The 25,672-nt window shown below is 35.9% G+C and overlaps 1 protein-coding gene across 1 annotated transcript in view; it reads right to left on the minus strand.

Moving 5' to 3' along the window:
* CCDC40 (coiled-coil domain containing 40) overlaps positions 1 to 25,672 on the minus strand; it is a 101,355-nt gene that overhangs the window by 23,675 nt on the left and 52,008 nt on the right. The window contains exons 11-17 of the mRNA XM_044674330.1: positions 11,085 to 11,328; positions 10,059 to 10,241; positions 8,467 to 8,712; positions 6,711 to 6,924; positions 5,188 to 5,357; positions 4,952 to 5,043; positions 3,630 to 3,750 (exon numbers count right to left, since the gene is read on the minus strand). Coding sequence (XP_044530265.1) covers positions 3,630 to 3,750; positions 4,952 to 5,043; positions 5,188 to 5,357; positions 6,711 to 6,924; positions 8,467 to 8,712; positions 10,059 to 10,241; positions 11,085 to 11,328 — 1,270 coding nt within the window. The remainder of the gene's footprint in view (positions 1 to 3,629; positions 3,751 to 4,951; positions 5,044 to 5,187; positions 5,358 to 6,710; positions 6,925 to 8,466; positions 8,713 to 10,058; positions 10,242 to 11,084; positions 11,329 to 25,672) is intronic.

The following is a 25,672-nucleotide window of genomic DNA, read 5'->3' on the forward strand; positions in this document are numbered from 1 at the left end:
GGGTGGACATGACTGAGGGTGTAGACTCGAAACTACCACACCAATGCAACTACCAACAATTTGGAAATTGGTCTTGTTCAAGGACACATGACAAAACTAGTGGAAACGCGCATCGGCCAAGGGTGGGGGGGGGCACGGGGGGGGTTGAAGGGGAAAGGGGAGCATGAATCATGTAACCATGTTAAAAATGAATATTAATAAATGTTAAAAAAAAAATAAAAAAAAATTTGTTGTTTCTGTTCAGTCATATCCAGCTCTTTGTGACCCCATTTGGGGTTTTCTTTGTGAAGATAGTGGAGTGGCTTGCCATTCTCCAGCTCATTTTACAGATGAAGAAACTGAGGTAAATAGAGTTAAGTGACACAACTAGGAAATGTCTGAGGCCACATTTGACCTCATTTGAAGGTGGGTCTGTGCCATCTAGCTATGATGTAAAAATATGTAAAAATACTAAGTCTAAGTGTTTTATAATTGTGTTCATATAATTCCTGTTTGTCTTGCTAGTAGACTCCTAGGTATTTTACTTCTGCTCTGATAATGCTGACCATAGCTGGAAGAAGTCATTTCATTTCACCAACTGAGCCTCCTACAGTTCATGTTATCAGATCCCAGCTGGGTCTTCACTACAACAAGTTATCATCCAGTTGTTTTAGTTGTGCCTGACTCTTCCTGATCTCACTGGGGTTTTCTTGGCAAAGTTACTGGAGTTGGTTTACCATTTACCTTCTTGCTTATTGCAGATGAAGAACAGAGACAAACAGAATTAAGTGACTTGCCAAGGGCTGCATAGCAAGTGTCAGAGGACAGATTTGAACTCAGAAAGTTTAGTCTTCTTTACTTCACTGTGTTACCTAGCTGCCCTACAACAAGGCAACCATTTTATTCTTCCTTGACTATCACACTCCCCTTAGCAACTGTTCAAATTTCCTCTCTCAAGAGGCTACCATGCTGCCTTTTCCCACTCCTAACTTTATTTAGAAAACATCATCTGCTATGAATCTCCACATTCTATTCTATACCTCAAAATCTCTGTACAACTTTATCCTCATCCTCTTTTAATGTAGTCTCTGAGAAAGAGATGGCCCTTTTCTTTACCAAGGCCTTCCTCCTATCCCTTATGAGATTTTGAATTTTGTGGAGTGTTTTTTGGGGGAGGTTTATTTATATCCCAGGGGCTTGCTAAATTTATAACATTACTTTTTTTTGGCTAGTCTCTTCACAATTTAAAAAATATATTCATATCAACATATCATCTACAAATAGAGATATTTTAATCTCTTTGCCATGCTTATTTGAGTAATAAATTTTTCTTACTTTTTATCTATGGCTAACATTCCTAAAACTATGTCAAATAGTGGTGATGACAATAGGTAACCTTGCTTTATATCTATGTTTAATATGAATGGCTTTAATATTATTTCATATATTACAACTCAGGTTCAAATAATTAAAAAAAAACACAACCCTTATCTTCCATTTTAGAATCAATATTGTGTATTAGTTCCAATGCAGAAGAGTGGTAAGGGCCAGGCAATGGGAGTTAAGTGCCTTGTCACACAGCTCAAATACATTTTTTCGATATCAACTTCGTTTTGGAACAACCTGGACAATGGACTGGTATGATAAATACATCCTTTTGAAGTGACAAGTTGTGTCCAACTTTCAAAATGTTTTAAAATCTGAAAAGCAAAAATATTGCAGTTCAAGAATATAAAAATAGAAACTGCAAAATAAAATATAACATTGAAATATTTCCTGTATTACTGTAAGGAATTAAATTAAAGGTTTGACTAAATATGTGAGAATTCTAAATTAATATTGTGGTTGCCAATTTAAAATTATTATAGCTCAAGCCAAAATGACTTTTAGTAGCTTTATTTGCAAAGAGGTGGAAAGAGTGAAAGTAGAAAAATACAAAAAGAGGGTAGAGGGGGCAGCTGGGTAGCTCAGTGGATTGAGAGTCAGGCCTAGAGATGGGAGGTCCTAGGTTCAAATTTGGCCTCAGACATTCCCAGCTGTGTGACCCTGGGCAAGTCACTTGACCCTCATTGCCCACCCTTACCACTCTTCCACCTAGGAGCCAATACACAGAAGTTAACAGTTTAAAAAAAAAAAGAGGGTAGAGAAGATGTCTAGCCTATTACACTAAATATTGTTCTGGTGCTCTGCTCAGCCCAGCAGGGCTTGTTAACCCTCCAAGGGAGGACCTGGTGTTCCATCCATGCAGCCTCCTCCAAGAGGGGAAGGCCTCTCTGGAACTAATCACTCCAGAAACCAGGAAAGGAAGGCCAGCTACTCAATCACCCAAGAAACAGTCCAAGCCCCAAGTTACCTCTAAGAGGCAGGTCACCAGTCGAAGACGACTACCAAAAATGACAACCGAAAAAGATCAGGACTTTTATAGTCCTTTTTGTCCCTTCCTCTCTTCACAATCACAGCTTCCAAATTGCCTAGCACTGCCCAGGGGGTCAGCGTCTGTGGGATTTACACCTCTCATCCTCTGAAGGCCTCAACTCTTATCATAGGATTCACAAGTTTCTGATTGATTGGGTTAAAAGGGTGGAGCTCTCCAAGTAAGTGCCTTTTGTGAATTCTCTTACTAGTTAAGTAGAGGTGTTTTCAGTTTGGTTGAGAAATTTAGAAGTTGCTGATGCTAGACAAAAAAAAGTCTAATTCATACTTCACAATTGCTTAATCTATTTCCACCTTAAATCCATAAAAATATAAAACTGTCTATCTAGAACTAAAGCAGTATTCAAACAAGTAAAATCTCCGGGCTGATGTAGTTTTTACTCACTCTGAATTTTTGTTATCATAAAAATCTATCCTTTATGTTTTCGTTTTTTAAAAATTGCAAGTAGATAATTATATTTTATCAAAAGCATTTTGTGTCTCCTAATTATTTTAATATTTTTCTTGACATAATTCATCATATTGTGTATTTACCTAATATTAACCCATTCTTTTTAAGTCAGTCTTGCTATATGCTTAAAAAAAACAAAAAACAAACAGAACTATGGTCAAATACTTTTATCTCCTTACCCAATTTTGTTTAGCTCCAAATGGTGTGTGAGTCTAAGATTCAATGTCATGACAACGTTATATGCATCTGATGGAAGTAACCCTCAGATTCCTGAAGAAATGCTATAAAAATCTGCAGGCTATTACCTATATTTGCATTTATCTTTCTTCCTTGTCCATGGTGGTTTTTTTCTTTTCTTAGGCCTGAGTCTTTGCACTGAAAGCTTTAGTATAATAACCAAATTTATGTTGTTTCTTTCTAGATAATTTTAAAGATTCAGGAAAATGAACCTAGAAAAACATGAGACTAGTAAGTTAAAAATCATATAATTTGCCTTTGAGTAAGATATATTTCTTTTCTTAGAAGTTGTATTTGAATTCCATTGCTAAAAGATAAAGTGTTCTTATTATAATTAAAGCAAGACTACATCCTCAGATTAATTTAGATTTTTTTTCTATAGTATCTTTTGCAGATATTTATAGATACCTTTGGAAAAAAATAAGGAACAAGTTGTACTGTATTTGTCTGTGTAGGTCTTTGTTTTGGTATTACTGTTACAAGGTCTGACTCATTGACATATTTTTTTCTTCTCTCTATTTATACTCACATTCATTCTATGAATCTCTGCTCTCATGGTTCGGATCTCAGCCTGGCCAGTTTCTGAATCTACTGCAGCTCGCATCTCTTTTGCCAACTGGATTTTTTTCTCCCAAAGCATAATCTGGTGTCTTGAAAGGTAAGGGGTAAAAAAGCAATGAGAAACAAAGGTAAACCAAAAGGTTCTCTCTTACTTCCAAGGCTACTCTTGTTTTGGAGCATTCGTTATAAATTTAGAACCAAGACATTTTAGAGCTAAAATTAGAGAACCTGGGTGTAATTAAATTGAGCACCCATTATTCTGCTGCTACTACACCAAGACTATGTTTAAGTTTTTTGTGTTGTAGTGAGAATTCTATAAAACAAGTTAGCAATGAAAATATCCATTTCAGCAAATTTCTCTAATAAAGGTCTAATTTCTAAGGAGCTGATTCAAATTTACAAGAATAAAAGTCATTCTTCAATCAATTGTCAAAGGATAGAAACAAGTAGTTTAAATGAGGAAATTTAAGCTTTTAACTACCATGTTAAAAAAATACTCTAAAACACTAATCATTAGAGAAATGCAAATTAAGTAACTCTGAGGTTACACTCTGATGGGTCTCAAACCCACTGGATTTGCAAAGACAACAAAAAAGGTGATGGGCAATGTTGGAGGAGTTGTGGGAAAACTGGCATGTTAATTTATTTTATTTGTAGAACTGGTCCACTTATTTTAGGAAGCCATTTGAAACTATGCTCCAAAAGTCACTAAACTGTCTCTGACCCAGAAATATAACTAGGCCTGAACCCTAAAGAGCTTGGACATGAACCCATATGTGCAAAAAAACAAACAAACAAAAAAACAGTTACAGCTGCTTGTAAATCTTGTAAAAAAGAGTTCTTTCCTAATTTATATTTTCAAATTTATTAAATATTATATTATTGAGTTTATTTTTATTATTCTTTGTCTAATCTGTTTATCTATTCCATTAAAAACTGGTATCAAATAATTTTTATAACTATCAACTTAAAACATAATTAGAGATCTGTATGTGCTACTTCCCCCTTTATTCATAATTTTAAAAATGATTTTACTTGATATTCTATCTATATTAGGCTCTCAATTATGTTGTTCATTTAAATGGAGTCCTAAAGTACCAACAATAGTACAATACAATGCCAACAAGTTGTTGGAAAATAGTATATAAAACAACAATACTATCAGTTAACAGTACAAAGCAGAGGCAGGATGAAGGCTTGGGCATTTCTGGTCTTAAAAGTCAAGTTTCTAGCCAAGGACTGAGAAGATTTTAGTGACCAACTGAGGAAAACAAAATAATAAACACTCACTCTGCTTCCACCAGTTTATTCAGGAGAGACTTTTTCTCTTCATTCAAAAAGACCAGCTTCTCTTGCATTTCAATGGATTCTCTCTCAGATGCCTATAGTTGAAAAATCAAGCCATCTGTTAACTTTAACAGAGCAGAATTTAACATAAAACTCTTTACCAAGATCTCATCTTCCTCAAATTAGGGAGAGAGAGATGGAGTTTCCCCCATTCTCTTGTAGGTATCAGCCTGCAGTACCTTGAGTGACCGGACAAATTCATTCTCAGTCACCAAGTTGCCCTGCTGTAGCTCTTCAGTGCTGCATCTGTTCTTGCAGATCAAAGTATTAAATTTTTTCAGGTCATTGTCCATTTCTTTCATGTGACATTCAATTTCTTTGATCTCACTCTTCTCTTGGTCAATCTTTTCTGTTTAGCAAGATAAAGAAAGAGCAAAATTCCCCATGAGGTCCAAAACAGATATAAAACAAAACAAATCAAAGAACCCAATTCCTATGGAAGAACAAATCAAGTCAAGCAAAAAAGCAAGATGGTTTAGTAGTTCTTGAACTCTCAGCACCATCAGTGGCTTTTCCTAGTCTCTGCCTTCTTGGGCGGAAGGATACCATCCTGTAATGTTTCTTCCCTGGTGACAATGGAAATACAAACCTTTGACCTGGATAAAAGAGAAGCATTACAAGACTGGAGAAATGCTATTTGCCATATAGAATGGCTTTCTGGGAAGGGAAATAAAAACTTTTAAGAGGGGATTATTCTTTATGTAACATACATGGCATAAATTTATTCCAATACGATCACATATGACTACTGTGTGAAAAGAATCCTCTCCTAGGATTACACATGGGGTCCTGCTTATATCTCTGCACTCCTGGAGCTACATCTCTTATGTCACTTAGGCTGGACACCTAGTTATGTCACTCAGTGTGGCCTATGTACTTGATCCGGACATGACCCTGAATTTGACCCAGGAAGGAGTTAAAGAATAAAAGAAGGAATAAAAGGGATGATCCAGGGTTAGGAGAACTGCTGCTAGGGTGAGGTAGTTGAGATTAGACTATTTTACTTTTATCCTTCTACCTATTTCTGATCTTTTATCTATCTAAGTGATTCTAATAAACTTTATAAAATTCTAAGGAACAGTCTCTGAAATTTAATTCTTACACTACATTTAATATAAGTTGATTGTCTCTCTAAATAAAGTTTGGAATAAACTGTTAAAATTTTTTTTAATGCAGTCACAACTTACTAAAGTAACTCTCAGCAAAGATCTCTATATTAATGGTAATCTTGTAGGTTCACTGCACAGATGCTGCCATGATATTGTTCTCATACTGAGATAGAACAATGCAGTAGACATTTGAGAGTCAAGTTATATGCAAAGGAGAAACTGTAATTTGGAATCATCTCAAGCATAAATATTCCATTTGTTTAATAGTCTGCTTGTCTGAGATAGAAATGAAACAAGCTAGTGTGCCCTTAGGGAAAGAGGGACAAAAAAAGGCATCTTCACCATTCCCTTAGCACTCTGAATTCTAACTGGTGGGGGGTAGGGAGTGGAGGGAAGAGGGGGACAGAAGGAACATTTATCCCATCTGGAAAGCAAGATGCTTGAAGGTCACAACTTCTATTATACAGAAAACAGGATATCTCAGGGTCACTGAGGCAAGCCGAATCAGAAAAAGAGAACAAATCTTCATCTTTGCTAACTCTAGGGCTAATGGAAGACAATTTCTAATATGCAATTGCTTCGATGATACTTACTCTCTAGCCGAAGTTTCTTTTGTTCCATGATTGTAATCTGTTTCTTAAACATATCCACCGAGGCCAACTGATCCTCCTGTTCGTGGGTTAGTTTGACTAGTTCTTGCTGTAGTCGAAGCCATTTCATCTGTTGCTGAATGATGTTTGAATTATATTCCTCTATCAATTTGGTCACTCTTCTGATTTCTACTTCGACCGGTCCCAACTCTTCTCCCTGAAGAAGAGATGTTATTTCAATACCGTCCATCAAGCTTCTTGTTTCCACCTTGGGGGGGTAGGTTAGAGGGGCTTCTGAAGAGGAGTGCCTGACCTAACAGTGTGGAGTATTGGGTTCAGAGAGCATTTTTATCCTGAGCAGCTCCAAACTTAATCAAGAAATGTAGCTCTTATTCCTGGGACTGTGGCATATTGTCATCATTTTCATCATCAACTAGAATCCCAGCCCTATGTTCCAGAAAAATTTATTGTATATATAGTGTCCTTCTGAGGCTACTTCCTTCAGTGTAAAACCATGCTCACAGTTTGGGTTTTCCAAAGGACATGTCCTCTCAGGGTTCTAGGGGTAACATTGATAGGAGGGGTTCCTAATACTCTAATCACTCATGAGGATCTACCAGTGTGCTTCCCATTAATAACTAGCCAGTGATTTCAATTAACTTTTTTTTAAACCCCTACTTTCCCTCTTAGAATCAATATTGTATATTGGTTCCAAAGCAGAAGAGCATTAAGAGTTAGGCAACTGGGGCTAAGTGACTTACTTAGCTAGTCACATAGCTAGTAAAACTAGTAAAGATGAGGTTAGATTTGAACCCAGGACATCTGGTCTCTAGGCCTGACTCTCATTCCACTGAACCACCTAGCTGCCCCTACATCTTTGTTTCTTATGATCCTGGTCTTCTTCAGAGCCCACTTCAAATGCCATCTCCTATGAGAAGATTTACCTTATTCTAGTGCCTCCACCCACCCAAAGAAATTACCTGATTATTTACTGTGTATATATGTTGTATATAACTTATAGAAGGCAGCAAGCATTTATTAAGTACTTACTATATTCCAGGCACTGTGGTAAGCACTTTACAAATATTATCTCACTTGATCCTCACAACAACCCTATTATTTTAATACCCATTTTGCAGTTGATGAAACTGAAGTGCATAGAGGTTAACTGACTTGCCAAAGGACACATAGCTAATAAGTGTCTGAGACTGGATTTGAACTTAGATCTTTCTGTCTTTAGCCCTAGTGTTTTATCTACTGTGCCACCTAGCTGCCTCTGTATGCCTTAGTTGTTTTTCTCAATACAAAATAAACTTCTTGATGGCAAAGACTATTTCAGTTTTATCTTTGCATCCCTTGGAGTCTAGCACAGTGCCTGGTATATAATAGATTCTTTTAAAAAAAATTTTTTTTAAACCCTTACCTTATTGGCTCCAAGGCAGAAGATTAATAAGGGCTAGGCAATAGGGGTCAAGTGACTTGCCCAGGGTCACACAGCTAGGAAGTGTCTGAGGACAGATTTGAACCTAGGACCTCCCATTTCTAGGTCTGGCTCTCAATCCACTGAGCCACCCAGCTGCCCCCTATAATAGATTCTTAATAAATACATTATTGACTGATCCCCAGTGAAGTAGGTAGGGGTATTATTTTTTAAATTACTGCATTGTTTTCTGTGCATAAGAAGACTCTTAAATGATTGGGGCTTATATCAAAGAAAATGTCAATCATGACTGGCCTGACCAGGGACATAGATTCTTACCCCCAATTCAGAAATAATTTGATCCACTCTCTTGTTAAACACATTAATGAGCCCTTGCTTGCGTTCAATCAGTATTGTACGTCTAGCAATTTCACTTTCACTATTATTGATGAGTTCATTGATCTTTTCTACTTCCTTGTCCAATTCTGTAAGTGTAGTTTGATATGCTTCTTTTCGGATATTGGTATTTGTGATATTAAGAGCAGTCTGAGCAATTTCACCATCAATTTTGGAAAGATGTGTCACCTAAATGGTTAGAAGAAAGAAGTAGGAAAAATTATATTTGCCATATTTACTACTTTCCTTTGTAACAAGTTATGAGAAGTAAACTTAAGTTTTAAGTTTAAAAGTTTAAGTTTATAAGAAGTTGTAAATGAATATGGGCTTTCTCATATTGTATAGCCCATATCTTTTCACTTTACACCTGAATGTTCAGTTACAGAAATTACAAATAAATGACCAGATAACCTACTAATGTCCTCTCCCTTATGATGTTCATCACAAGAATGAGTAGCAAGTTTTGTCCCATGAAAGACCCAATTTGTTAAAAGTCTAAGTACCACTTCTAGTTGATATTATTATAAAGCAACCGTCCTAGAAATTGAATATCATCCTTGACATTTGGGTCAAGGAGTACTACGTGCCTGGGACTAAATATTATTGTTGGATAATTTGTGAAGTAGGCCATTAGAATATTGAGCCATAATGAGATTATACATCAGGTCTTTGCCCCACCATCAATTCTATTATGGTTCATCCTTGGAAGACTGAAGTATTAAGTCTAAAACTGTCTTAGGTTGTTCTGCTTTCTCTACTTTTCTAGTAATAATCCAAAGCCCAAACTTTTATTACCACAATATCAACTTTATTAAAGCCAGACCTGAATTTGATTATAGCTCTAAAACTTTGAAATCATCCTGTAAAGAAATACAGGGGCAAAATAGAGACATGACAAAACCAACTAAAGTGTGTGAAGAAGATATGAATTTGCATGCTAACTAGGAGTGTGATAGGTTCAAATCCTAGTTCTGTTACTTATTTCTTCTAAAAAGTGTCCCAAAAATCTTAGTTCAGTTTTAAGCCATTAAAACTGAAAACTTTAGGGATACCCTATTAAAGTTTAAAACTGCACTAAGACTTTTGAGAGACCCTGTACAACTTATAACTTCACAGAACCCCCATTTCTCCATTTTGAAAAATGAGGGAATTGTACTAGATAATCTTTAGATAGGCTTTCAAGTCTGGATCCTTTATTCTTATGTTTAAATTTCCAGATATCAAAGTAAACACCAAGCCTTTAATCTTGACTCTTCCTAATGGTCCAGTAAATAACTTGTTATATGAAAGACAGTCAAAAATAAATGTGGTTCCCCAATAAAGTATGGTATAAACATAGCAAAGAAGGCACTATATTTAGGCACTATAATTACAAATCAAACATAAGATGACATTTTTTAATTGGACAGGATGTTAGTGGGGAGAGCCCAGATGAGATGGTATCACCCTTCTTGCCTATAAAGCTGTAATCTAAGAATAAGAAGAAATAAAAGACGATCTCTATGCTGTTGATGACTTGTAAAGAATTGCCCTACCATGTCTGTCTTTTTCTTCTGAAGCTTCGTCAATAGATGGGTGAAATATTTCATCATTTTGCTGGACATCTTCTGGTCCTGTAGCTTCTCTATGATGCTGTTCTCCTTGTTCTTCTTATGATCATACTCGTTTTCAATGTTTTGATGGAGAGTTTGCATTTCATTTATGCATGCTGCCCGCTCCTAGAAAGACAGAGAAACACAAGACAAAGCATGGAATCATGCTACAAGATGTAGGCCTTCAAGTATGCCAGCATTTATTTATAGTTAATAAATTAAGAATATTTTTCCATGGTTACATGATTAATGATTTTTTTCTGACTCCTCTTCCCTCCTCCCTCCCAGAGCTAAGCAATTCTACTGGATTATACATGTATCACTGTTCAAAACCTATTTCCATGTTATTCTTATTTGTATAATAGAGTGATCTTTTAATGCCACAACCCACCCCCCCAATCATATCCCCATTGAACCATGTGACTGATCATATGTTTTTCTTTTGCTTTTCTATTCCCACAATTCTTTCTCTGGATGTGGATAGTGTTGTTTTTCATAAGTTCCTCTGGATTGTCCTGGATCATTGTATTGCTGCTAGTAGAAAAGCTTATTACATTCAATTGTGCCCCAGTGTATCAGTCTCTGTGTACAATGTTCTCCTGGTTCTGCGCCTTTCACTCTGCATCAATTCCTGGAGGTCTTTCCAGTTCACATGGAATTCCTCCAGTTCATTATTTCTTTGAGCACAATAGTATGCCATCACCAACAGATACCACAATTTGTTCAGCCATTCCCCAATTGAAGGGCATTCCCTCATTTTCCAATTTTTTGCCACCACAAAGAGCGCAGCTATGAATATTTTTGTACAAGTCTTTTTCCTTATTATCTCTCTGGGGTACAAACCCATCAGTGGTATGGCTGGATTAAAGGGCAGACGACCCTTTGGGCATAATTCCAAATTTATGCCAGTATTTATAAAAATCAATTTCTCAACACCCAAATATTCCTGCACTATGCCTTGGGTCATACCGAATAAGTCTGGGAGTAGGCTTCCTCAGTACTGTGCAGTGTGAGGGTATAGGTGGTAAACTCTTTTTGCAGGGCTTCATGCTTGGTTGTGCATTGAGAGATCAGTTTCTGGTTAGTATTAGCATCATTCTCAGCACGGTTTAAAATTCTTGCCAGTAGTTCATTCCTTTCTTCCTCCTTCATGATTGATTTCTTATAAGCTTCAATTTCACTATCCAGGGATTTAGCTTGATGATTGGAGTCCCTGTGAGTGGGAAGACAAAACAGAGAACTAATGGCAAAACAGGAAAATTTTAATATAAGTGTACTTGACCTGGAGGTCATTTTTAAGAAAATCTACTTTCATAGAAATTAGTTGGAGGATTGATAAATGGTTAAAGGATATAAACAAAAAGTTTTTAGATGAAGAAATCAAAGCTATCTATAGTCATACAAAGATGCTCTAAATCACTCTTTTTTATTTGAAAAAATTTATTTGATTTAGAATATTTTTCCATGGTTACATGATTTATGTTCTTTCTCTCCCCTTCTCCTAACCCCCTCCCATAGCCAACGAACAGTTTCACTGGGTTTTACATGTGTAGATCAAGACCTATTTTCCTATTATTAATATTTGCACTAGAGTGATCATTTAGAGTCTATGTCTCCAATCATATCCCCATTAACCCATGTGATCAAGCAGTTGTTTTTCTTCTGTGTTTTCTAAATCACTCTTGATTAGAGAAATGCAAATTAAAAAACTCTAAGGTACCACTTCATACCTATTAGATTGGTCAAGATGTCAGAAAAGAAAAATGATAAATGTTGGAGGGGATGTAGGAAAATTGAGGCACTGATACCCTGTTGGTGGAGGTGTGATCTGATTTAACCATTCTGAAGAGGAATTTGGAACTATGCTCAAAGGATTCTAAAATTGTACATTCTTTTTAATCCATCATTACTATTACTAGATCTGTATCCTGAAGAGATTTTTTTTTAAAAAAGGGAAAAGGATCTATTTGTATCAAAATATTTGTTCCTTATGCAGAAAACTATTATTACATGTTATTGGTAAAATAAAATATCTCTACAAAAAATAAAAAAATAAAAAAGTTTAGGATTAGGCTGGAATGTTAAACCAAGTTAATGATGCTCTCAAAATGCTCTCTTCCAATGGTCCAAATGCTTTAGATTCTAATGTTTTCAAACTGCTTCTCATTTTTTCTGACAATATTTACTTTCTTCATAATCCATAAAATAACCAATTATGACTATAGGTAACTAACTTCACTGTCATTCTGATTTCTCTTACTATCTCTTTTCATGAATCATAGAATCTCAGAGATATTTTTTAGTCTAAACTATGCCTAAATAAGAATTTCATCTACACATACTTGATGAGCTAGCATCCAGCATTTAATTGAAGACCTCCTGTATATATATATATATATATATATATATATATATATATTTGCTTTTCTAAATCTACTATTCACTGCTTTTAATCCAGTCCTCAATTACCTAGTAGAACAAGTTTAGTCTCTTTTCCATTCAACAACCTGTCATTTGCGTGGTAACCATTTTCATGACCTCCCCCTGCCTTTTACTTCTTTAGACTAAATAAGTCTCAATTCCTTTAACTTATACTCTACATCATAAATAAGAAGCCTCATCATCCTTGCTATTCTCTTTTTGTTTCTGGATCCTACTGAATCTTATCCAAGATGCTTCCCAGGACTTCGATCTCATACCTCTTTTTCTTAGACATTTCTGAAATTCAGTCTCAGATCTTGTATAGTCCACAAATCAATTAATCAACAAATATTTATTTAAAGTTTATCACATTCTAGGCCCTGTGGAATAGAGAACATGAAAGGATATCTATTAACTGATTCAACATAAAGTAAGTAGAACAGGAAAAACAATAAACAGAATAATTACAACAATGCAGATGGGGGGAAAAACAAACCACTACCATCACAACAACAAAAGTCATTAGAAGAGAATGTGACCAAATTATCATCTCCATGTTTGGCCCTCAAAGAAAATGTTTGAGAAGACTCAGTTTCTTGGAAAAAGAGGAGGACCAGGAATTAAAATGTAATATGTAACATCAGACTTTTAAAAAAATGTTGGTTAGTTTAGAGAAAAATTTAAAAGAAAAAAGAATTAAAATCATCTGCTATAATGTATATGACTTGGGGGAATATAGTGTAAAAAAACCAAAACAGGGTAAAAAATATATTAAAATAAAAAAATTTATTGCAACTCTTTTTGTAGTAGCAAAAAATTGTAAATTATGGAGTTGTCCATCAATTGGGGAATGGCTGAACAAATTGTGGTATATAATTGTGATGGAAGGCTATAATAGTGCTATAAGAGATGACAAGCAGGATGATTTCAGAAAAATCTGGAAAGACTTACATGAACTGACGTAAAGTGAAGTGAGCAGAACCAGAAGAACATTGTATATAGTGACAGCAATATTTTTTGATGAACAATTGTGAATGACCTAGTTATTCTCAGCAATGCAGTAATCTAAGACAATTCCAGGGTCTCATGAAAAAAAATGTTATCTTCCCTCCAAGAAAGAACTGATAAAGTCTGAATACAGACCAAAACACCCTGCTTCCTTCCTTCCTCCCTTCTTTCATTCCTTCCTCCTTTTTTATTTGACATCTCTTCCACAAAATGACTGATATGGAAAAATGCCTTACATATGAAATTAAACATATGAAATTTATATCAGATTGCTTACTATCTCAGGGAAGGGAGAAGGATGGGAAGGGGCAAGTGAATTTGGAACTCAAAATTTAAAAAAGTGTTAAAAATTATTTTTACATATAATTGAGGAAAAAATTATTAAAAAAAGAAATTAGTTGGAGGACTAAAATATATTATTTGTAACTAATTCTGTTGTACTCCAAATTAGCATAAGATCCTCACTGCTTAGAACAATTTTTTTTTTAATTGAAACCCTTACCTTCTGTTTTGGAGTCAATACAGTGTATTGGCTCCAAGGCAGAAGAGTGGTAAGGGCTAGGCAATGGGGGTGAAGTGACTTGCCCAGTCACACAGCTGGGAAGTGTCTGAGGTCAGATTTGAACCTAGGATCTCCATCTCTAGGCCTGGCTCTCAATCCACTGAGCTACCCAGTGGCCCCCAACAATTTTTTTTTAAAGACTATCTTGCCTAGGGATGGATCAGGCCCCAGTCTGATTAGCATAGGAGGTTTGGTCTGCTCAATGCTTCATTCTCTAGACAACTTGGTAGTCTTCCACTACTGAGGGTTAAACATATAAATGGTGAGTTGTTTTTTAAATCAATTTTTAATTTTAATTTTAATTTCCAAATTCTCTCCCTCTTTCTACCCACTTCCCTACCCAATGATAAGGCAAGAAATTCAATACCCACTATCCATATGAAGTCACACAAAACTTATTTCCATAGTAGCTATGTTGTGTTAAACACACACACACACACACACACACACACACACACACACACACACACACACACACACACCAAGTAACAAGAAAAAAAACAGTTAAAAAAGCCCCTCATACTACAGTTTGCACTTGGTCTACTAGTTCTCTCTTTAGATGTAGATAGCATTTTTCATCATGAGTTCTTGGAATTATCATGGATCATTGTATTAATCAGACTTACTAAGTCTTTTACAGTTGATTATCATTACAATATTGCTCATACTGTGTACATTGTTCTTCTAGTTCTGGGTCACTTTACTTTGCATCAGTTCATCTAATTCTTCCCAGATTTTTCGAAAACATCTTTTTCCAAGGCCCATAGCTGGTGGCACTTCCACCATCCTTATACCACAATCCCTGCCAAGCTCCACCCCAGTGTCTCTAGACCTCTTTTTCTGTCTTAAAGTTCTCTGGGCTGGAAAAATAACTTACCCTGACTTTTTGTTGATTTTTCTGCTCAGAATTTGATGTGGTGTTTTCTGTGGTGGTTTTGTAGAAGAATTTTGGGGGGAAGTTTAGCAGTTGTGATCTTTCACTATACTATCTTGATTCTACTCAAAATATAAATGCTGAACTTAATGTAGGCACCAAACCAAATGGCCCAGGTACCTGCAGCTAAACTCCTGAGAGCAAAGGAGTTGCTAGCCTCAGCCTCCTCAGTGGCAAGGATCACAAGGATCCACCCCAAACCCTCATTGCTTTAGCAAAGAACACTCATCTGTTTTTCAAATGTGTCAAAATAATTAACACCCTTTAAGACACTAATGATCCTACTTAAAAACTTTTATTAATAGGCACAAGTAGGATAATGACAAAACCAAAAATTTACATTGGTTCTGACTTAGATATTTGGAATTTTATAAAGGAATACTTGGGATGGCTACTAACTGCATTTTTTTTTGTTTCATGGTAGTATGCTGATATTTCAACACATCCACTGTGAATAGTTGCTTCTATTTCTGCATTAGTAAAAGTAATATTTATTGTAGTTAGTTTCAGTCAGTCAGTTAATAAACATTTGTTAAGGGCCTATTTTTTTTAAGCACTGTGCTAAGCAAAGGGGATCCAAAGAAAGGTAAAAGATAGCTCTTGCCCTTGAGGAGCTCACAATCTGATGAGGGATATAACATGCAAACAACTATGTGCATATAAGCTTTATGAGAGATAAAACAGGAAATAATAGGAGGCACTAGAATTAAGCTTAGCCTTGAAGGAAGCCAAGGAATCCAGGAGGCAGAGATGAGGAGAGCATTCCAGGTATGAGGTACATCCAGTGAAAATGCCCAGAATTTGGAGATGGATTGCCTTGTTTGAGAATTAAGGCCAGTCACTTGCAACAACCCTTGCAGCTAATGTGTGATTTCTGAATTACCCTCATGAACAATAAATTGTGATCATGGAGCAAAATAAACTATAGGTAAAAAATATTTGACTCTGCCTATCCTAAGTATTTATTATCAAGAAAATCTTACACTAACAGATAATTGGAAGAATACAGAACTAATGTTGTAAGACTTGAATCAGGAGACCCACGTTCAATGCCTGGCTCTGATATTATGTGAAATTTGGAAAGTCACCTGACATCTACATTTAGAGTCTCAATCTCCTCACCTGTAAAATGGAAGTGAAGTTAATAATTTTACTATTCACCTTAAGGGATTGTTTTAAGGGAAGTACTTTGTAAATCTTAAATATTATATAAATATGAATTATTATAGACTTAATATTATTATAGAATTTAGCATTATTATAGAATTATAGGATTTGTAAAGGATTGAGTAATCCTCAGAGTGCATTTTTCTTACATACAGATCCAACTCCAAGAGAATACAGTTTATAGAATGGTGGAGGGAATTTTTTTTTACTTTATTGTTTAGATTAATTACAATATATGATGTGACTCATTTGGAATACTATCGTTTCAAATAAAAACCATCATTTTTTTCTACATAACTTTGAAAAGTTTCTTATATTCCCAAGACTGATTTTAATTTAGGATTAGGAACCTTCAGGCTTCAGTCATGTCCAGCTCTCCTATAAAACATGGCAGGAATTATGAAGAAAAGCAATAGAGGAAATAAATATAATAAGAGTGTGTGGGCAGGAATACTTCTTATAAAATTGAACATTTATACTTTGGCTCCTTGGGGGAGGGGCACATGTATTCTGACCCCTTGTTAAAGGGGATGCACAACTAGAAGTTCCTAGTAGTTCCATTCTATTAGTTCCAATAATTTACCCATTGATGGAGAAAGATGTGCTAACGGAATTATGATTAATCCAAGGAAAGATTCTTATAAAGTGGGACCCAAGGAGTGAAAGAAGATGGTTTCTAGTGTCTTTTGAGGTAGTTCCTTAATATGCAGATAATATCAGCTCTCCTTTAGATTTCTAAAAATGGGAAATAGAAGATTTCTTTTCCCCTTTCCCTTCTCTAGGAGCAGTTATAGAAACTATAAACACATGGCAGGAAGACCATGACCTTTCCAAGGGTAAATCTGGTACTTTCCTCAAATCCAGTGGAGCAGCATGTCCTACTGGATCAGGAACCAGACTTGGAGTTAGGAGGGTCTGGTCTCACATCCCATCTCAGATTTAATAGCTATGTCACTTTAGGTAAATCACTTAATCCCTCTGTGCTTCAGTTTCAATTTCCTCATGTATAAAATGGGGGTGGGTGGGTGAATAAGCTGGACTTGATAGATTCTAAAGTTGTTTCCAATTCTAAACCTATGATTGTTGGATATCTCTTCTGCTATATGTTTCTTTCTTAATGTACAAGATACTGAATAGTGATCCTAAGGATGAATGTTTTCAGCATCAATGGTGTTCCAGAGCCAGGGGTGGGTCACACTACAAGAGGTAATTTCCATAATAGTTTCTTTGAGAAAGAGAAGAGAGTACCACTACTAAGATGATTCTACTACAACCAGGTTGCTAATGTCAAAGCCATGTCTAGCTGACTAGAAGATATGGACTTCTGAGTCCTTCAAAGTATTTCTTGCTTTTACTCTCAATTACATGTTAATACTTTTCTTTCTTTTTTTCCTTTAAAGTTTTAGAAGTGGATTTAACTTTTCTGAATTTGAACTCTGATCTTTATTTCCAAAGAAGCTATTTGTAGTTGGGTTATTTCTTTTTTGCTTGCCCATTTTTAATTAAATTAAATTTTAATTATTTCCTAATTGTCAAGCATCAGATTCTTCTCCCTGTATGTGTGTAATAATACAGGGTGGTAATAGCAGTCTTCAAAATATGTTTTCTGAAATTATAAAATCCAAATTGTTTTCCTCCCTTCTCTCCCCCCTCTCTGAAATGGTAAGTAATTTGATCTGGGTTGAATATGTATGATCATGTAAAACATTTCCATATTTGTCATCTCCAAATTAACTCCCAAGTTAAAACACAAATAAAATAAAGTGAAAAATAGTATATGCTTTGATTATACATTCTGACTCCAATAGTTCTTTCTCTGGAGGTGGATAGTAGTTTTTGTTATATGTCCTTCAGAATTGTCCAGGACCCATTGAATTGCTGAAAATTTTTCATGGTCTTTCACAGTTGATCATCATATAATATTACTATTACTGTGTACAATGTTTTCCTGGTTCTGCTCACTTTACTCTGCACCAGTCCATGTAGGTCTTCCCAGTTTTTTTTCTAAAATCATCTTGCTCATCATTTCTTATAGCACAATAGTATTCCATCACAATCGTATGTCACAACTTGTTTAGCCATTCCCCAATTGATAAGATATCCCTGCAATTTCCAATTCTTTACTACCACAAAAAGAGCTGCTGTAAATATTTTTGTGCAAAGGCCCTTTCCTCCTTTTTTGGATCTCTTTGGGATATAGACCTGGATTAAAGAATATGTACAGTTTTTTAAAGTCCTTTGGAAATAATTCCAAATTGACCCCAAAATTGTTGGATCAGTTCCCAATTTTGCCACACCCCCTCCAACATTTGTCAATTTCCTTTATCTTAGCCAATCTGATAGGTGTGAGGTGGTACCTCAGAGTTGTTATAATTTACATTTTTCTAATCAGTAGTGTGTAAATAGAATTAGCTCATCCTCATTCATTTTTAGACTCTAGCCATCAGAAATAATGTCACTTCACCCAACTTAGTGGGGAGGGGAGATTAGTTATCCACAAGTGACAATAAGTAACAAATCAAGAACAAGGGACTGCCCTTTGGGCAGTCCAAAACAGTGTTGAGGCTACCATTTGTACACTGGAAATTGAAGGTGGATGCAGGAAGTAACGAAAGATGCTATCTTTTAAATATGATGGTAACTTCCTGTGGAGGCAGTTGGTGCTTTGAACTTGGTGTTGAAGGGTCTCTGGTGAGACCTCAGACTGCTTCCCTCTGAATTGTCATGTGGGTAAGTTAGGCTAACTTCCTTTCTCCTCCCTTGGTGTTTCTGGAGTCTCTACCCTCAAGGAGGCCTCTCTTGCCTCTCTAATTGTAAAAGGCCTTGTGGCTAGTAGCCTTGTTTGATTAACCTCTGTGCTCCTCTGCTGGGGCCTCTAAATCCTTATCGGGTCCGGACCTCTGGTCCAGGCCAGAATTTCTCTCTATTTCCCTATCTTCAGCCTTCCTAATTGTAAATAAACTTCCATAAAAGCCATCCTGACTTGGGTCTATTAATTTGGTTGATTCGATTCCTGGCGACCATACCTTAAATATCTAGTTTCCCCTCTTAGAGTGGTGATTTAAAACATTTTTCCATATGATTATTTGATAATTTTGATTTAATCTGAAAACTATTCATATCCTTTGACTTTTCAGTTCTCTATCAGTATCTTACATGGACTGATGCAGAGTGAAGTGGGCAGAACCAGGAGAATATTGATCCCCTCATATATTTCCAGGTTTCTTACACTTTACTCTCCTCCATGAACTCTACAATCCAGCCACACTCATCTATTTGCTGTTCCTTTACATGCCTAAAATGCTCTTCCTTGTATCCCTCCAACTTTTAGAATTTCAGCCTTCCTTCAAGACTTAGCTCAAACACCAAGTTCTATAGCAGATCTTTCCCATCCCTCCAATTCTTTCCCCTTTAAAGTTACCTTCCATCTATTGGCTTTGTCTCTCATAGGTCCCTATTTACTTACATGTTTTCTCCCCCATTAGAATGTGAGCTCCTTGAGAGCAGGTTCTCATTTTGCTTTTCTTCATAACCTCAGCATCATTACAGTGTATGTCATTTACACATGGTAAGTACTTAATAAATATCTGCTAATTGTTTAGCCAAAAAAAAACCACCTTATCTTTTCCTTCTGGTGCTGTCTACCTCCTGCCTTGGCCACCAATCAGTCAACACGCATTTAGGTATTTATTATTATGTGTCTGGAACTGTGCTAAAACCTAGTGGAACAAATAGAAGCAAAAAAAAAAAAAAAAAAAAGAGGAGAATAGGCTTTGCCTTATAGCAGCTCACATTCTAATGGAGTAAGACTATATATAAATGGAAACAAAAAGGTGGGTGGAACAGGGGCAAAGTAAGAGGTAATGAAGCAAGGTGAGAAATAGCATGATAGCTATCCAAGTGAGGCCACAGGGGCTGAGGGTACTTCTGAGATATGAATTCCAAGGCTAAAATGATCTTAGAGACTCAAGAGTTTTCTGGGGTATGATAGAGAAATCTGGAGGAGTACAGTGCTCTGGTCTTCCCTATTCCATTCTAATAATTTGGTAATTATTAATTTGTAATTAATTTGGTAATTTGGTCTGACAAACTACCTTACAAAGCCACTAAAGATGTCTTCCAAAGAATGTACTTAAGTCTTCAAGTTATTAAAGTGTGTCCAAATTACTATCTGCTTTTTATAGCATTTTACATTACATAGCATTTACTTTAAGATTTGCAAAGTGCTTTACATATGTTATCTCATATTATCCTTACAAGAATCCTAGAGAATAGGTGCTATTATTATCCCTATTTTACAGATGAGAAAACTAAAGCACAAAGTGATAAGTGCCTTGACTAGGGTCAGATGGCTTGGAAATATCTGTAGCAAGATTCAGATTCAGGGATTCCTGACTCTGTAGAGTCTTCACTGCAATGTTGGTGGCTCTGAGTGCTGAGGTACAATGGTACAACATTTTATCCACACAGGACTATGTATAAGTTATCATTGCCCAAACTGACATTTTTGTGTATGCTTGGAAAGGGAAGATGGGTAAGGAGCTCCTCTGGTATATTGAGTAGACCCTATACTTTAAAAACAGAAAGGTACTCAATATGATCCTTAATAATGATGGAAAAGTTTATGAACCTTGTTCACATCAAAAACCTTTAGGTCCTTGGAAAGACCTCCATGAACTAATGTGGAGTGAAATAAACAGAACCAGGAGAACATTGTACACAGTAACTGCAATATTGTTGAATGATCAACTATGATAGACTTTGCTACAAGCAACAATACAATGATCCAGGACAATTCTGAGGGACTTATGAAAAAGAATGCTATACACCCTTAGAAAAAGAACTGTTGGAGTATAAATGCAGATGAAAACATATGATTTATCACTTGTTTATTTGGGCATATGTTTTGGGGTTTTGATTTTAAAAGATTATTCACTTACAAAAATGAGTAATATGGAAATATGTTTCGTATGATAATACATGTATGACCCTGGCTGAATTGCTTGCCAGCTCTGGGAGGGGGGAGGAAGACAATTTGGATCATATAACTTCCAAAAACTTATGTAGAATTTTTTTATTAAAATAAAAATTAAAAATAATAAAATTAAAACAAAACAAAACAAAAATTTAAAAACCCTTTAGCTCCTGAAAGACATCAAAGGCATTACACAAAAAGTGTCCACAATCAATATAAGATGAAAATCAATGGCATCTGAAGGAGGTGAAGAACGTCTTCAGAAGCATGGAAAAGGGGAGGGGAACAGCTCCCTGCTGCCCCCCACCCCAATCCCTCTGGCTTTCTAGTAACAAACTCTGGTGGGTGACTGCAGGTGTGTCCACAGAGAAGGCTCTATGTGCCCTTTTTGGCAACCATACCATAGGTTCGCCATCACTGGTACAGACCTGCAATGGGGTTTGGGGACCTGAGTCATCACCATAGAGACAATCCCATCAAGGTACTGCAAGCCTCCATGAGAGGCTTCAAGGTGACCATTGGGAATGAGATTTTTGCAAAGGAGGAAGAATCTATTTCACTACCACAGACTGTATACACATCATATTAAGCAGACCTTGATCAGATGAAGAACAATATCCTAATATGTGATATTTGATGTGGAAGCAAAAGTAGTTAAATGAAAACACTGTTGAGAAGATGAAAGTGAAGCATCAGGTAAACAAGTATAACCAGAAGCCAGATCCTGCTTAATAGCAGCTCTTTTAGAGGTGGCAAAGAACTAGAAACTAAAGGGAAGCCTATCAATTGGAGAATGATTGAATAAGCTGTAGTATATGACTATAATGGAATACTATTGTGACATAAGAAATTATAAAAAAACATGAACCCAAAAAGCCCTTGAAAGAGTCATATGGAATGATACAAAATAAGTAATAGCAATAATGTACAATGATTAACTGTGAATGACTTGGCTATTATCAGCAAAGCAAGGATCTAGAACAACTCAAAGGGACTTATGACAAAAAAGGTCACCATCATAGAAAGAACTGATGGAGTCTAAATGCAGATTCAAGCATACCATTCTTTACTTTATTTCCTCCACAAATTTTTCTCGAGTGTAAGTGATATGTGTCTTCTTTCATAATATGATGAACATGGAAATATATATTATTTGGTAACACATGTACAATGTATATCATATTTCCTGCTATCTTAGAAAGTGGGAGGCATAGGAGGGTGATAAGGATTACAAAAAGTCAAAAAACAAGTATTAAAAATTGTTATCAACATGGAATCTGAAAAAAATTTAAATTTAATTAAAAAAAAGAGAAAAGCACTTTCCTCACTGTTGCCCAACTGCCACCAAAAATCAGATAAGCACAAGAGTTCTAGGACTGCTAGCACCTTCAGATCATCAGTCCTGCTTGCAGCATAGTCTTGTTAGCAATCATATAGGGAAGCAACTCCTGTAGAAAAATGGGAAGACATCTCCCTCCAACTGCCAACAAATTGTCTCCTACAGGGCAAGAAGACACCCAGAGATAGCATTTGCTAGGTATATCAAACCACTACTCCCATCCTGATCACTATCTCCCCTCAGACAGCCTAGGAACATGAATCTAAGAGCCTTACGAACAGTGATGTTTCTAGCCTAGTCTCCTTAACCATCATCTGGGGAAACAAACCCTGTGGAAATGAAGGAAAAGTACCAGGAATGCCATAGGAAAAACACAGAGCTTTTATCAAAGAAAAATTTTTTTGTAAATTTCTATCCATAAAAGAGTCCAAGTACCAAAGACCCACACTTGTGCTCAGTCAGTAGTAAGTCAATGAGCATTTATTACTCACATGAAAATTGGCAGACTCTTCAATAAATTAGAGAAGATCTTGGAATACAATATTCCAAAAATCAAATCATATAACCTAATAGCCAAGAATAACTAATCTTGCACACCTGAATATAACCCCATAGGGCAAAAGATATAACTTATAAAGGAATAGAGAACTTTCAAACAATTCTCACGAAAAAACAACATAATCAAAATTTTTGAAATGCAAACATGAGCCAAGATAAATTTAGAAATTTAATTTAGATTAATTGGAAGAAGAATTATGATGGTATAATGGCAATATTTTAATAGGAGGATTAAAAATAAGTCTTTCTTCAGAAACTCTACATCTTAAAAATATTTGAGGGAGTTAAGAAAAACAGAAGACTTTGGAATGGATTGGCTAAGCTCTGAGTGTTTTAAGAGAAAAAAAGGTAAAAGAAATATACTAGAGTTGAAAGGAGGAAGAAAGGATACAGATTTTAGAGTGAAAATACATTAAATTCAACAGAGGAACAATTGAGCCTGGAAAAAAAGAAAATACAGAGTAAAAACAAAACAAACAGAAAAACCTTCCAGATCCTGAAGGAGTGAATTAAAAGGAAAGTAACTAGAATCCAAAAGGTACTTTGGGTTGTCTTTAGAGATTTGGGGGATAGCTGGACAAAAATGTATAGGAATATTATTGTGCTGTAAGAAGTTATAAAAGAAATAGTCTCAGTGAATCCTGAGAGGATGCAGTGAAGTAAGCAGGATCAGGAGAACAAATTATACAAGAATAACAATTTAAATAAAAATGGTTTTGGAGATTGAGAGCCAGGCCTAGAGACGAGAGGTCCTAGGTTCAAATCTGGCCTCAGACACTTCCCAGCTGTGTGACCCTGGGCAAGTCACTTGACCCTCATTGCCCACCCTTACCACTCTTCTGCCATGGAGCCAATATACAGTATTGACTCCAAGACGGAAGGTAAGGGTTTAAAAAAAAATGGTTTTGGAAAAACTAAGAACTTGATGCAGTGACAAACCATGTCTACAGAGGACCTCTGAAAAAAGCATGTTATCTACCTCAGGGCAGAAGAAATGGTCTTGAGGTTTAGAAAAAGACAAACAGTTTTAGACAAGGCTACTGTGTGGATTAATTTTGCTCAACTATACTTATTTCTTAATTGTGTAATTAGAATCTGTTACTCTAAAAACTACAATTCCCAGCATCCCATTCTCCTTACTTTCCATGCTGAGGTAAGGAGGATATAAGTTGGATATAGCCCCATCTCTCACTCTCTTCTCTTCCTGTTGCGGTTTTGGTGGAGTGGGTTTTTTAAACAGGCAAGGAGAATTTAGTCACAGTCTTAATTTTGTTAAATAATTAAGATTTTTTTTACTTTCATTTCCTTTTTATTTGTTCTACTTCAAGTGATTATTAATAAACTCTATAAAATATAATTTTGTTATAATTCTGTGTTGGATATTAATTTAAATCCTACATTATGAAAGTGGTTTTTTTTTCTCCTAGTTTTTATTGGGGGAGAGGGGAGTGAAGAAGAGAAGGCATTAATAGCAATATCAGAAACAAAGAGAGGACATTGAAACTTTTTTTAAATGCACAGAAGGAATTACAGACAAGTAAGACAGAACATGGAATTTATTATATGCTTTAAAAATAAGCTTGTGTTATGAAATGGAGAGTCTTTTTTGATATAGAGTCCTCCTTAAAAAAAATTCTGCTGTATATATGGAAATGTTCTTTTTTGGGGGTTTAGAATAAAGAAAGTTTAAAAAAAAAAAAAAGAAGTGTTACAAGCATAGCCAATAATGTATTTCTTCCATTTGGTTCTCTATATCTTTCATGTTCTCTTTTTTCAGCTCCTACAATTCTAATATTCCATTTTTCCCAAATCTGGGGCAGTTTTCCATAAGGACATATATCTCCATGCTATGTATAGGGAAAGAGACATAACTCCCGACTGGCTGACAGATGACTAAGAACATTATGTTTTTTTTTAAATTTTTTTAACATTTAATAATATTTATTTTTTAGAAAAGTTAACATGGTTACATTATTCATGCTCTTACTTTCCCCTTCATCCCCTTACCTCCCCCCCCCCCAACAGCCGATGCCCATTTCCACTGGTTTTAACATGTGTCATTGGTCAAGACCTATTTCTTTTTCTTTTTTTTTTTTTAACATTTATTAATAATCATTTTTAACACGGTTACATGATTCATGCTCCTACTTTCCCCTTCACCCCCCACACTTTCCCCACCCATGGTCGACACACATTTCCACTGGTTTTGTCATGTGTCCTTGATCAAGACCTATTTCCAAATTGCTGGTGGCTGCATTGGTGTTGTAATTTCGAGTCCACATCCCCAATCATGTCCACCCCGACCCGTGCGTTCAAGCAGTTGCTTTTCTTATATGTTTCCTCTCCTGCAGTCCTTCCTCTGAATGTGGGTAGCATCTTTACCATAAATCCCTCAGAATTGTCCTGGGTCATTGTATTGTTGCTAGTACAGAGGTCCATTACATTCGATTTTACCACAGTATATCAGTCTCTGTGTACAATGTTCTTCTGGCTCTGCTCCTTTCGCTCTGCATCTGTTCCTGGAGGTCTCTCCAGTTTGCCTGGAACTTCTCCAGTTTGTTATTCCTTTTAGCACAATAGTATTCCATCACCC

Source organism: Gracilinanus agilis, chromosome 4 (assembly GCF_016433145.1).
Source record: "Gracilinanus agilis isolate LMUSP501 chromosome 4, AgileGrace, whole genome shotgun sequence".
In the NCBI taxonomy this organism is placed as follows: Eukaryota; Metazoa; Chordata; class Mammalia; order Didelphimorphia; family Didelphidae; genus Gracilinanus; species Gracilinanus agilis.